The sequence below is a fragment of the Orycteropus afer genome, unplaced genomic scaffold (genome assembly GCF_000298275.1).
Source record: "Orycteropus afer afer isolate SDZICR_OR568_19922 unplaced genomic scaffold, OryAfe1.0 scaffold00010, whole genome shotgun sequence".
NCBI lineage: Eukaryota > Metazoa > Chordata > Mammalia > Tubulidentata > Orycteropodidae > Orycteropus > Orycteropus afer.
Genome location: NW_006921597.1, coordinates 8,048,808 through 8,063,014, shown reverse-complemented (window position 1 = coordinate 8,063,014; position 14,207 = coordinate 8,048,808). Strand labels below are relative to the sequence as shown.

The following is a 14,207-nucleotide window of genomic DNA, read 5'->3' as shown; positions in this document are numbered from 1 at the left end:
TGGACTAGGTATTTATGAGATATCTTTTTTTTTTTTTTCCTGATCTCTAAAAAAACTGTCTATAAAGTTTAAGTAAATTTTGTTTTTGCCATTTAGGAACTATAACTGAAAAAAAAAGCCTTCAGTTTTGTCTTTGTTCATGAGAGGTTTTATACAGAATGTTGTTGTTGCTAGTTGTCCTTGAGTTAGATCCAACTCATAGTGACCCCATTCACAATGGAATGAAACATTGCCTGGTCCTGCATGTCTTCATGACTGCTGAATGCTCAAGTTCATTGCTGCAGCCACTGTGTATTCTGAGTGCCTTCCAACCTAGAGGGTTCATATTCCAACACTATATCGATAGTATTCTATTGTGCTCCATAGGGTTTTCATTGACTGATTTTCAGAAATAAATCATTAGACCTTTCTTTCTAGTGTGTCTTAGTCACGAAGCTCTGCTGAAACCTTTCCACCATGGGTGACCCTGCTGGTATTTGAAATACCAGTGGTATAGCTTTCAGCATCATAGCAACACACAAGCTACTTCCGTGCAATAAACTGACAGATGGGTGGTGGTTATATGGGACCAAATCTATTATAATAAATTATTAGATTGATTCTACAAGCCAGTCATTGACCTAAGTTTTGTTACCATTCTGACGGGCTCTGTGTAAGTATTTTGATAAAAGTATGTATTGTCTAGTACAGCTACCCTGTGAGGTGACTAGTCAACTCCCCTACTTCTTCTTTTTTTTTTTTTTTTTATTAGGATTTGGGTGAAGATTTACAGAGTAAATTCACTTTTCATACAGCAGTTCACATATACTTTGTCTCATGTCATTGACCAAAATTTACAATGCAGCAGCTCCCCTCCCACTTCCTCCCCATAGTTACCTCCTCCCAGTGTCCATCCCTTCATACTCTTCGAGAGGCCCATTTTCTGGCAACCCTGTATATGATCTTGGATACACTCTCCATTTAGACATACATAATTGTTTAGCTTGTTCACCCATCTATCCGTCCCTATACCCATATTTGCTTTCATTAACAACTCAGTATTGTATTTACAAAGGGGTTCATATTTGTTGTTTGTACTGCCCATGTAACTCTCTCTGTCTTTCTCATCCTCAATGCTGCCATATTGGTCACTCACATTTGGTACATTGCCCTTCTCTTCACCCAAATCAATATTTATCTTTATCTATCTAACAGCATTCCCTCCCCTTCCCTCCCACCCCTGGTAACCAACAAAGAAAATGTCCTCCAATATATAAACATTTCCTTAACTTTTACAATAACGGACTAATACAATATTTGTCCTTTTGTGACTGACTTATTTCGCTCAGCATAATGTCCTCCAAGTTCATCCACGTTATGCGGTGTTCTGCAGATTCTACATTATTCTTTAGCGTTGCATAGTATTCCATTGTGTGAATGTACCAAAGTTTGGTTATCCATTCCTCAGTTGTTAACTCCCCTACTTCTTGAAATGAGGAACCTGAACCTCAGATGTGCTAGATGCTCTGCCTAAGCTCACCCAGCTGGTGAGAAGAGAAGCTGACAGTCAAAGCCCAATCTATCTCCCTGCAAAGCCCACTCACTGCAGTGACACTTGGGCCTCAAAAGAGCTCAAGTATCTACCATGAAGTATTATCTGTATCCATGCTGGAACTTCCTCCCACCTGACGTCTTTTCCAACTTGGAATGATGTCACTCTTCACAGTTTATTGACATTTTCATCAGAATAAGCAGAAAGTACTAGACTGTGATTCCTAATGTTTCTACATAGGCTTCGGTCTAGTAGGAAGGAATTGCTAAAAGCGTACATGTGGTGGATCATGGAACTTTTCTTTCTTTTTAAAGAGTATTCTGTTCTGTTAAAAATTGTCCTGTTGGCCTCAAGTGGCCAAGTTACACTCAGTGAGTCCTATGGAGTTTCCTAATGTCCTTTTAAAAAATTTCTTAAATCATGTTTTATTGGTTTATATTTTGGTGTACAGGTAGTCCCCAACTTACGATGTGTTTGAGTTATGATGAACTGCACTTGTGACCATCCTTTTTTTCCTATGTATCTTTTCATTAGTCATACACACTGCATACAATGTTATAGCACATAATTTGCTGATGTTATCATTCTCAGATGTTCACTTGCAGATGTTCAATTTTATGATTTACTGTTCCAAACATTACTGTGTTTTCAAATGAAAACAAAAGGAAAAAAAAATAAGTATTTGAATTACATCAAAAACAATTTATGACAGAATTGTTGGAATGGAACTCCATTGTAAGTCAAGGACTATTTATCATTTTTGTATAAAAGCTCACTTGTAATTTCAAGATTTTGATCAAATCAGCAAATTAACTTATGATGAGACAAAAATCAACCACTCAAATAATAATAATAAAAAAATTGAGTAACTTACTAATAGGAAAAAAAATTAGTGATTTCTTTCACTTTTTAAGAATTGATTTGTCATCTTATTAGCAGCCAGAATAATACTTTGGCTCTTTGACTATCATAACATTATGAAAAAGTATACACCTCAGTTCCCCAGACAGGGCTCAAGAATCATTTACTTTGAATTACACTACACTGTTATTGTTGTTGTTGTTGTTATGTGCCATCGAGTCGGACCCGACTCATAGCGACCCCTCCTTGGGTTGCCAAGGCAGTATCACTACGGAAGTAGATTGCCCAACCTTCCTTCCGAGGAGTGGCTGGTGGGTTTGAACCGCCAGCCTTCTGGTTAGCAGTCAAGTGCCTTAGGCACTATGCTAAAATCCAAAACTGTTAATCCATGATAGAAACCAAACTGAACTCACCGCCGCTGAGTCAGTTCCGACTCATAGCGACCCCTCCTTGGGTTTCTGAGGCTGTATCTCTATGGAAGTAGATTGCCCAATCATCCTTTCGAGGAGTGGCTGGTGGATTTGAACCACCAGCCTTCTGAATAGCAGTCAAATGCCTTAGGCACTACACCACCAGAGCTCCCATCCATAAGAGAGGCATCATTATTATCCAACTATTTGGACAGAAATTCTATGTATTCACTTGTACCTTATGCATACTCTTTTAGAGTTCATACTATGAGGACACATACTTTTAACTTAGGAAAGTTCCACTGAATATTCTCAGCCAAAAAAGTGTAAGAAATCATGGTTAAGCAATTCAACATAGTAGAAAGTATTTTATATAATTTTAAATTAAAAACTGCAGAACTTAAGAAAAATCAACTATATGAGACCAAAGGACAGCATTTGCCCAAAAAACAATGTTAAGTAGGTAGGAAAACTGGTCAAATGGAAATGGGAACCCAAGGTGGAAATGCTGCTGACACATGGTGGTGATACCAATCAATATCATGGAACAATCTGTGTATAAATTGCTGAATAGGAAACTAATTTGCTTTGAAAACTTTCGCCTAAACCACAATAAAATATATTTTGAAATCTATATATGCAATACAGTAAAAAGAAATAAAATAAAATGATATATACCACAAAAAAGGAAAAAAATGCGTCACTATATACTTTACACATACTTTACACATTGCCATGTTAGGTGCTCTGGAGTTGGTCCTGAGCCATAGTGACCTTATGTACAACAGAATGAAATATTGCCTGGTCCAATGCCATCCTTACAATCGTTATCATGTTTGAACTCGTTGTAGCCTTTGTGTCAATCCATCTTATAGAGGGTCTTCCTCTTTTACACTGATCCTCTACCTACCATAATATCCTTCTCCAGGGACTTATCCCTTCTGATAACATGTCCAAAGTACATAAGACAAAGTCTCGCTATCCTTGCTTCTAAAGAGCATACTAGCTGTCCTTCTTCCAAGCAGTCCAAGGTATATTAAATATTCCTCCCCAACACCGTAATTCAAATGTATCAATTTTGGTCTGCCTTACTCATTGTTCAGCTTTCACATCCATGTGAAGTCACTGAAAATACCATGGCTTGGGTCAAGTGCATCTTAGTCCTCAAAGGAGCGTCTTTGCTTTTTTAACACTGTAAAGAGGTCTTTAAACAAATACATTGCTTAATAGGGTTGCATTCAGAAAGCAACATACTCTGTTCTTTCTGGGTGATTTAAGGAATAACTAGGGGCATTTTTGACTCTGCATTTTTCCTTTTCATTCTTTGAATAAACATTTATTAACTGGAGATACAACCATGAATAAACACACTAAAATTCTTGCCCTGAGAGAGCTTAAATTCTAAAAGAGGAGACAAATAACAAACAATAAAATAAGAATAATACATAGTAAGTCACATGTTGATAAGCAATATGGAGAAAAATAAAACAGGAAAGGGGAATGAGAGTGCTGAGAGTAGCAGCATTTTATTTTAACTCTTTATTATGATTTGGGTGAAACGTTCAGAAAGCAAATTAGTTTTCCATTCAACAAATCAGATATTTTGTTTCGTAATATTCTTTGCAATCCCCACAATATAATAGCACTCTTCCCACTTCCTCCTTGTGTTTACTGTTTCCATTCATCCTTCTTTTGTGTCCCTTCTGGTTTTCTGAACTTTGTCCCTGGCAAATGCTGCCCTTTTGGTTTTGTGTGGTTCATTGTTCTAAGGAGTCCATACCTCCCTGGTGTTACTGTTCCTCTTATAGGCCTATCTATATTTTGGCTGAAGGTTGATCCACAGAGGTGAGTTTAGTTTCAGGCTTGAAGGGTGTCTAAGAGTCCTCTTCTTGAGGGTTCAACCAGTTTCTGTCAGACCAGTGATCCTGGTCTTTTTTATGATTCTGACTATTGTTCCACATTTTTCTCCCACTCTATTCAGGACATTGTATTGTGATCCCAATCGGAATGGTCAGTAGTGGTAGCTGGGTACCATCTAGTTCTGATCTCAGGTTATTGGAGGCTGTGGTTCATTTGATCCATTAGACCTTTGAACTAATTATTTCCTTGATTCTTTGATTTTCTCCACTCCTCTTTGCTCTGGATGGAGAGAGACCAATAGCTGCACCTTAGATGGCTACTCACAAGCTTTTAAGACCCTAGTCACTACTCACCAAAGTAGGATGTAGAATTGTCTTTGTAGACTATGTTATGCAATTAATCTTTATGTCCCCCAAGACTATGCTCCTGAGGCCCCAGGCCCAGCATCTCATTTCCTCAAGGTGTTTGGTTAAGGCCGAGAAGTCTTCGTAACTTTGTACTGTTTTTCGCTCTATTACACAGATAGGAGCTCTAGTAGCATAGTACCTAAGGCACTTGACTGCTAACCAGAAGGCTGGCAGTTCAAACCCACCAGCCACTGCTCGGAAGGAAGGTTGGGCAATTTACTTCCATAGTGATACCACCTTGGAAACCCAAGGAGGGGTCGCTATGAGTTGGGGTCAACTCAATGGCACATAACAACAACAACAATACGGATATATTTGCAGCACATACAAATATGTAGAAATATCCTCTGTCAAACCTATATATATTAATAAGTGTAGTCCTATTTGCCTTCCCATATCTGTTCAGCTTGCATACATCAGCCTGCCACATCAGAACTCAATTCTATTCCCACATGAAATGTGATCCCCTGTGGTATCCTCTCTGTTACTGGAAAGACACATGGAGTATCCCCTCTAACTGCCTCCCGTGTTTTTGTTTCCCAGTGAGAGATTTTCAAGTCACCATGACAGCTGAGAGCACATTTGCTGAAGGAAAACCCTTAGAACTGGTGTGCCTGGTGGTGGGAAGTGGCCGGGACCCCCAGCTTCAGGGCACTTGGTTCTTTAATGATATTGAAATTGCCAGCATTGATGCTGGTGGGGTACTGGGCCTGAAGAAGGACTACAAAGAAAGAATGAGCCAAGGACAGCTGCAGGTTTCAAAGTTAAGCGCCAAGGCTTTCTCTCTCAAGATCTTCTCTGTGGGCCCAGAGGATGAAGGCACTTACAAATGTGTAGTGGCGGAGGTGGAAAGAGCTCAGATGGGCTCTTGGCAGGTGCTACAGAGGAAGCAGTCACCAGACAGCCATGTGCAACTGAGGAAACCTGCAGGTATGTGAAGCCTGGACCAGATATGCACTGGGCAGCTTGCAGATCCCCTCCCGTGTCAGTACAGAATGACTTCCTGGACACAGTGAAGGTCTTCCTGAATTGTTAAGTGTTCATCAGATCACATTTAAGGTGAAGTGGATTAAAAAAGAAAGTATTCAAGCTCACAGTCTGGAGGCCTGTGTCCTATTCCTAAGCCATTAACTGGCTGTCATCATAGGCCCACTCTAAATCTGTTTCTTTATCTATAAAATGGTGGGCACACAATTAGATGGCCCCTAAACCCCTTCTTAAGTAGCCCTCATAGTACAGTGGTTAAGGCATTCAGCTGCTAACCAAACAGTCAGAGGTTTAAACCCACCAGCTGCTCTGTGAGAGAAAGATGAGGAAGTCTGCTTCTGTGAAGATTTACAGCCTTGAAAACCCTATGGGGCAGTTCTACCCTGCCCGACAGGGTTGCTATGAGTCAGAATCGACTCCATAGCAGTGGGTTTGGGGTTTTGGAAGCTGCTTCTTGCTGTCTTAAAATCTTTGATTCTATATATTTGTTGTTATTTTCTAAGTTTTATACATTGAGTTTTTCTTAAAGCAGAGAGCAACTATATTAATGAAACCTTCTGTCTCTTTTGTTAATGAAAGGTTTTGTCTTCCTTTGTGTGTATATATGTGTAGGTTAAGAGAAAGAGCTATATATATATACTTTGTCACACTTCTGGGGAATAAACATCACATTACCCCTTCGAGATTGGGCTGGTATCTTTCAATTACCTTTTGTTAAACCTCTATTATCCTATCCTAATATGAGAATACTTACTCATAATTCTTCATCAAAGTATGACTCAGAGTATGAAATTAAGAGATAAATGATAATGGGTAGACTCTATTCTCTGCATTTTGCTGGGATGTGGTGAGATGCCTGTCCAAAATGGTTCTGGGCTTCTATATGCAGGGAAATGTGAAAGCCCCTTTAGTTGATTAAGGTTGGCTAACCATGAATACATTCAAATAATAGTGCTTTTCATGTGGGCAGAAAACAAAATGTTCTGGTTACCTAGTGCCACTCTGACAGTAATATACCATAAATGGGATGGCCTTAACAAACAGGAGTTTATTCTCTTACAGTTTGGAGGCTTTAAGCCCAAATTCAAAGTGCCAGGCTCTAGGGACTGGGTAAAAGCCCCTCAACCTTGAGCTTCAGCTCTGCCTCCTGCTCCCGGCCCACTGCAGCTGGAGGCTTTTCTTCACTCAGCTGCAGGCTGCTGAGACTGACAAGCCCAAGGTTGACAAGTAAAAAGGCACAGTCCCGATGTTATCAAACCACATGGCAGGCCATTAATTCAAGTCCATTGAAAGTCCCAAGGTTGGCAGAGCATAGCAGGCTACTGAATAATGACACAGCCACATGCAGAATTCAAGCGTGCCATAAACTAGAGACCATTTCCAAAGCTATTTCTTATATACAGGAAGTGGACCACATACCCAAAGCAGCTACTCAGCTGCTCCAATTCCACCATGGAGTTAATTACCAGTCTCACGATGGGGAATAACTACATTCAGATGCCCAGCCACTCAACCAGGCCCAGCCAAGTTGACACACAAATTTAACCACCACACAAACTTACAATGAATAATTAGGATTCTATGGGCTGGGTGTTAAATTCAATATCTATAAAGATTTTCTTTTTTTTTGGGGGGGGGGGGTTGCCTAAAAGCAAAAAAGAAAAACTAAACTAAAAGGAAAGAATTTCTTCTTGTGTTTGCTTACTGGAGGTATCTCTGAAGATCAATTTCCCTTTCAGGTTCATCTCTGTCACTCCATTGCCAAGAATGAAGACACAAGTATTGGCCTAGAGTGGCAGGCTAGGAAGTGTGTTGGTGTTAGATTTCACAGTAAACATTTGGTTCAGCTTTCTAGGATTCAGGAAAAACTATGTGGGTAGGTTTACATATTTACACAAAGCTACATCTCTGCTTCAATGAATCTCAATCACTCCTGGAACAGATCTGAAAATTTTCTTAAACACAATACATAGGAATTTGTGCTAATGGGATCTAGAGGTGTTTCTCATGGTGCACAGGTCATAAGCCTATCAGTAGGATTGTCTTCCAAAGTTCAAAATAGTTCTTTTAGTAGGCTGGAATCCAAACAAGCCCTAATATGTAAAAATAGGAAAAGCTGCTAGCAAATTTATTGTGCATCCTGTTTAGGATTCTGTTTTAAATGTCAAACCATTACTTGAAGTAAACCAAAAAACCAAACTCACTGCCATTGAGTCGATTCTAACTCATAGAGACCCCCTTTGGGTTTCCAAGGTGGTAAATCTTTAAGGAAGTAGATTGCCCGATCTTCCTTCCACAGAGTGACTGATGGGTTTGAACTGCCAGCCTTCTAATTAGCAGTCAAATGCCTTAGACACTATGCCACCAGAGCTCCTATACTTGAAGTATGAGCAGCATTTTGTCATTTCAATATTTTATGGATGTTGTAACAGAAGGTGGTACTAACTACCTTTGTGAAAGTATAATTTGCACACACTTGGTAAGTTTATTACTTTTTACCAAGAGGCAGTAATGACCACAATGAACTAAGAAAACCTCATTATAAAAAAAAAAAAGACGTTAGTTGAGACTAAACAGAGTGGTTATGTTAACATGGTGAGACTATGAGTAATAATTTTTCCTCTAATGTCTGAACTTCAGTAATGTGAGCCTATTTTTATCTTAATTTTTAAAAATATAATCATGCCTTTGCAATCTGAAAATTGGAAAGGGATTTTGCTCAATTTTTTTAACCTATTTGAGGACATTTAACTCCATTCTGCCTTTGTAATTTATATATATGTATGTATAAAACGGGAGCTCTAGTGGCATAGTGCCTAAGGCATTTGACTGCCAGCCACTCCTCAGAAGGAAGGTTGGGCAATCTACTTCCATAGTGATACCGCCTCAGAAACCCAAGGAGGGGTCACTATGAGTCAGATCCAACTTGACGGCAGTGAGTTTGGAGTTTGTTTTGATGTATAAAACAGTTGAAGACTGAACTCCTTCCCTAGCATGGAAAAACAATAGGCAAATTCATATAGATCCTCTTTAGATTTCTTATACTAGCTCTGTTTTGTTTTTCTTTTTTTGGCACTGAACTACCTCTGGTTTTGCTACTGCCTATCATTCAATACTAATGCTAATGGCTAACCTTTACTAACTACGTTCCTTATGCCACAGACTAAGCCCTTTACATGTGTCATTTGTGTAGTCCTCTCAACACAATAAAAACCAAACAAGTTACCACAAAGTCCATGCCAACTCATGGAAATCTCATGTGTGTCAGAGTAGAAGTGTGCTCCATAGAGTTTTCAATGACTGATGTTTTGGGAGCAGATGGCCAGGCTTTTCTCCAGGGCACTCCTAGGTGGACTTGAACCTCCAACCTTTCAGTTAGCAGCCAAGTATGTTAACCATTTATCCCAGAACTTCTACAAAATCCACTAAGATTGGTTCTGTCATGATATATAAACATATCCCCTCAAGTAATTGTTTTTCATGATAGTATTATACTTGTACTCACTGCAGTCAAGTCAGATGTGACTCATAGTGACCCCTCCTTGCGTTTTTGAGGCAGTATCACTATGGAAGTAGATTGCCTCAGGTAGTGTAGTGCCTAAGGCACTTGACTGCAAACCAGAAGGCTGGTGGTTCAAACCCACCAGCCACTCCTCGGAAGGAAGGTTGGGCAATCTACTTCTGTAGTGATACTGCCTCAGCAACCCAAGGAGGGGTTGCTATGAGTCAGGTCCAACTCGACTGTACATAACAACAACAGTTATACTAGTACAGAGATCTAATGAACAAAGTCCCTACCCTGTTCAAAATACATACTAATTAGGATTTATTAGGGAAAGGCAAGGAGGGAGAGGCAGTTCATTTAGAATTGTGACAGTCTGACATCTAAAGAACTAAAAATTTAAATAAACACAGCTTTGTTACTTTTAGGTTCACACACCCACCCTAATTAATGTAACAAAATAATACCAAATGTTTTTCCAACTAGGTGTTCTTAAGGGTTGATTTAACAAATACATACAATAAGTGAAAATTACAAATTAAGTATAAATTGACTCTCCTGATATTATTTTCTGCTGTCTTATTTTCCCTATCTAAGTGTTGGACAGGTCTCTATTTCTAGGGGTGGTGCAGAGGGACATACCTGGGTCTGATTTGTCACAAACTAGTCAAGTCCTAATTAATGGGATTTCACTGTATATTAGAAAATTTTTCATTTACTTGAGAGGTTTCTCTTTTCAACTCTAACCCACAGCCAGAAGTGTGGGCCTGTCCACCAAGAACAAGCAGCAGGCAGTATGGGAAGGAGAAGCGCTAACCCTCCTCTGCAAGGCTGGCGGAGATGAAAGTCCTCTGTCAGTGAGCTGGTGGCACTTCCCACTGGACCAGACACAGCCAGAGTTCGTGGCTGGCATGGGGCGGGATGGCACCATGCAGTTGAGTCCCTCCTATGGGGGAACCAGTAACTATGGCAACATAAGGTTGGAGAAGGTGGACTGGGCTACCTTCCAGCTGGATATCACCTCCACTGCCATCACTGACAGTGGGACTTATGAGTGCAGAGTGTCTGAGAAGACTCAGAACCAGGCCAGAGATCTGAGCTGGACTCAGAAGATTTTGGTCACTGTAAAACCTTTAGGTAAGTGTCAAAGAAATCCTTTTCTGAACTTGTATACCAGTCACCTTATTTAGCAGAGGAATTATGATTTTGTTGTGTGTCATCTTGAATTCTCCAATGGTATGCATGCCCCAGGAACACACAGGGTAGTCTGTGGCTACCATGTCTGCCAATTAATCTCTGAAGTTTATTCGTCTTTAGAAAGATCATCTTTGTTGTTGTTGTTATGGGCCATCGAGTCAGACCCGGCTCATAATGACCCCTCCTTGGGTTTCCAAGGCAGTATCACTACGGAAGTAGATTGCCCAACCTTCCTTCTGAGGAGCGGCCAGTGGGTTTGAACCACCAGCCCTCTGGCTAGCAGTCAAACACTTTAGGCACTATGCTACCAGAGCTCCTAGGTCATCTTTAGAATGATCATCTTTAGACCACTTGTACTTTGCTGTTGAAGGGCTGAAAATAAAACATGAACACATTAAAAATAAGTAGATAATGTATTCTAATGGAATTTATATTACCCATACCACTAGGAGAACCACTCTAAATGTTTAATAACTGGTAAGGCACATGCCATGACTAATCAGAAGAGATATTTTACAACAGTAACAGTAACTGGGTCTCAGAGGCTACCTACTATGCCACATGTTACCCTTTAGTTGCTGGGTTATGGGAACTTATGGAAAGACAGGTAAGGGACATAGAGCAATGGTTATTAGCTAGTGTGGAAGTATTTCAATATTTTAACAACTTGTATAGTCATGGTGAGGAGCTCTGGTAGCATAGTGCCTAAGGCGCTTGACTGCTAGCCAGAAGGTTGGCGGTTCAAACCCACCAGCTGCTCCTCGGAAGGAAGGTTGGGCAATCTACTTCTGTACTGATACTGCCTCGGAAACCCAAGGAGGGGTTGCTATGAGTCACGTCTGACTCGATGACACATAACAACAACATAGTCATCATGCAAACAGTTAAGTGCTATCAAGTCCTATCAACCAGAGGCAATTTGTAGAAGAGATGTGCCAAGTAGGTTTGGTAGCTGAGCCTTCCCCATTCTGGCTTTTGACAGCTGCAGCCCTGAGACTGCAGTCTCTTGTAGCATATGCAAGAGAATCTGATACTGAAGCCATGAGGGGGGATGAAGGAAGGAAGCCAGACCACTGGGGCTGGGGTGTGTTCCACCCACTCAGCAGCAGCTGTCCAAGCAACAGACTGCAGAAACACTGCCTATTTGTTGTCGCTGCTGAGAACAGTCCTAGGAGCGGGTCAACTTTGGAAAACTGAGGTCAGAATTCAGGACAGACTGTACTGTGAATTAACTTCTACCCCAAAATAAATGATAATCCAAGAATACAAATGCATGGTTCACTGTGAAGAGGTAGTGAGTAGGAAAACTCAAAAGTACTGTACTTTGATGTGTTAAACATATTAGAAATTGTGTCTTGCATTTCTGCTTGCAGAATCAAGTTTACAAGTTAGTCTGATGAGCCGTCAGCCACAAGTGAAATTAACTGACACCTTTGACCTGTCCTGCATAGTGAGTGCCGACTACTCTGATCTCAAGGTACCACTCACGGTGACATGGCAGTTCCAGCCAGCCAGGTCTCAAGTCTTTTATCAGCTTATTCAAATCACCCATAATGGTACCATTGAATGGGGGAATTTCCTCTCCCAGTTCCAAAAGAAGACAAAGGTTTCACAGTCTCCGTTTCGTTCTCAACTCCTCATCCATGATGCCACAGAGGAAGAGTCAGGAGTCTACCAGTGTAAAGTGGAAGTTTATGACAGAAATTCTCTACAAACAAACAGCCCTGTGAAGGCTACTATTGTCTCTCACCCACTGAGGATAGCCATTACTTTACCAAGTAAGCTCCACTTGAAATCAATCCCCATTTTTCTTTGTTTGTTTGTTTTTGATTGGCATCTCTGGGTGCTGCAGATAGTTAATGTATTCAGCTGTTAGGCAAAAGGTTGGAGGTTCAAGTTAACCCAGATGTACCTTGGTTAAAAAGTCTTGGTGACCTACTTCCAAAAAAATCAACCATTGAAAACCCTATGGAGCACTGACATACATGTTGCTGTGAGTTGAAATCAACTCAACGGCAACTGGGCTTTTGATTAACATCCTTCACTTTGGATAAATTACAAAAATAAAATATAAAATACTTTCTCCTCAAGTATGTACTATATAGTAAGTACTATATGATGAGTGTATCCTAGCTAACATTAAGTTAAAATGCATAGAATGGCCATGTTGCTGAGTGCTGTTGTGTCAATTTCAACTCGTAGCAACCCTACAGGGTCTTCTTCACTGTGGTCTTTATGGAAGCAGATTGCCAGGACTTTCTCCTGGAGAGCCACTAGGTGGGTTCAAACTGTCAGCTTTTCAGTTAGCAGCAAAGCATTTAACTGCACCATGACTATACAGGTTGTTAAAATATTGAAATACTTTTACAGTGGCTAATAACTGTTGCTCTGTGTCACTTTCCTGTCTTTGCATAAGTTCCCATAACCCAGCAACTAAAGGGTAACGTGTGGCATAGTAGCCTCTGAGATGCTGTTACTGTTACTGTTGTAAGACATATCTTCTGATTAGTCATGGCCTATGCCTTACCAGTTATTAAACATTTGGAGTGGTTCTCCTAGTGGTATGGATAATATAAATTCCATTAGAATACATTATCTACTTTATTTTTAATTTCCAAGAGTCAGAGAATTCACGATTATAGTCAAATATAATCTACGTTGTGAATTGATAATGGGAGGTCTTGTGGCATAGTGCTTAAGGCACTTGACTGCTAACCAGAAAGCTGGCAGTTCAAATCCACCAGCCACTCCTCAGAAAGAAAGTTGGGCAATCTACTTCCATAGTGATATTGCCTCAGAAACCCAAGGCGTGGTTCCTTTTCATTCCTCTTAGACTTCTCTTCCTTCACTGATTCATTCTTTAAAGAAAACTGTCCCTTTGGGTGTCATCCTTAACTTGCTCTCTTCTCATTCTATCTATATATACTAACAATTGCTAAATCTATTATCCCATAAAGACTTCTCTTCTGATGTCCAGACTTATATCCAACTGCTTCTGGGATATGTCTCACTCAACATGTCAAAACATAAACCCATCATTATTATCCTTGAAAATCTACTGCTCCTCCATTATTCCCTATGTCCCCACCATCCACCAGTGACCCAAGTTGGAAACCTGAATCATCCACAACTCCTTTTCTGTCAGCCTCCATGGCCATCTTATTTCCAAAAATCCCATAGCATGGTATGTGTTTTGGTTACCTAGTCCAGCTCTAACAGAAATATCACAAATAGGATGGTTTTAACAAACAGGAGTTTATTCACTTACAATTTTGGAGGTCAGAAGTCTCAGTTCAGGTGCCAGACTCCTCCAGGTGAAAGCCTCTCAACCTTAGGCTTCAGCTCTGCCTCTTGCTCCTGGCCCACTGAAGCTAGAGCCATCTCTTCACTCAGACAGCTGCTGGCTGCTGAGACTAACAAACACAAGGTTGACGAGTGAAAAGGCACAGTCC

The 14,207-nt window shown here is 40.4% G+C and overlaps 1 protein-coding gene across 1 annotated transcript in view; it reads left to right on the top strand.

Annotated features, from left to right (window-relative positions):
* CD101 (CD101 molecule) overlaps positions 1-14,207 on the top strand; it is a 78,944-nt gene that overhangs the window by 44,649 nt on the left and 20,088 nt on the right. The window contains exons 4-6 of the mRNA XM_042782058.1: positions 5,613-5,999; positions 10,312-10,695; positions 12,129-12,533. Of these exons, the coding sequence (XP_042637992.1) occupies positions 5,613-5,999; positions 10,312-10,695; positions 12,129-12,533 (1,176 nt within the window). The remainder of the gene's footprint in view (positions 1-5,612; positions 6,000-10,311; positions 10,696-12,128; positions 12,534-14,207) is intronic.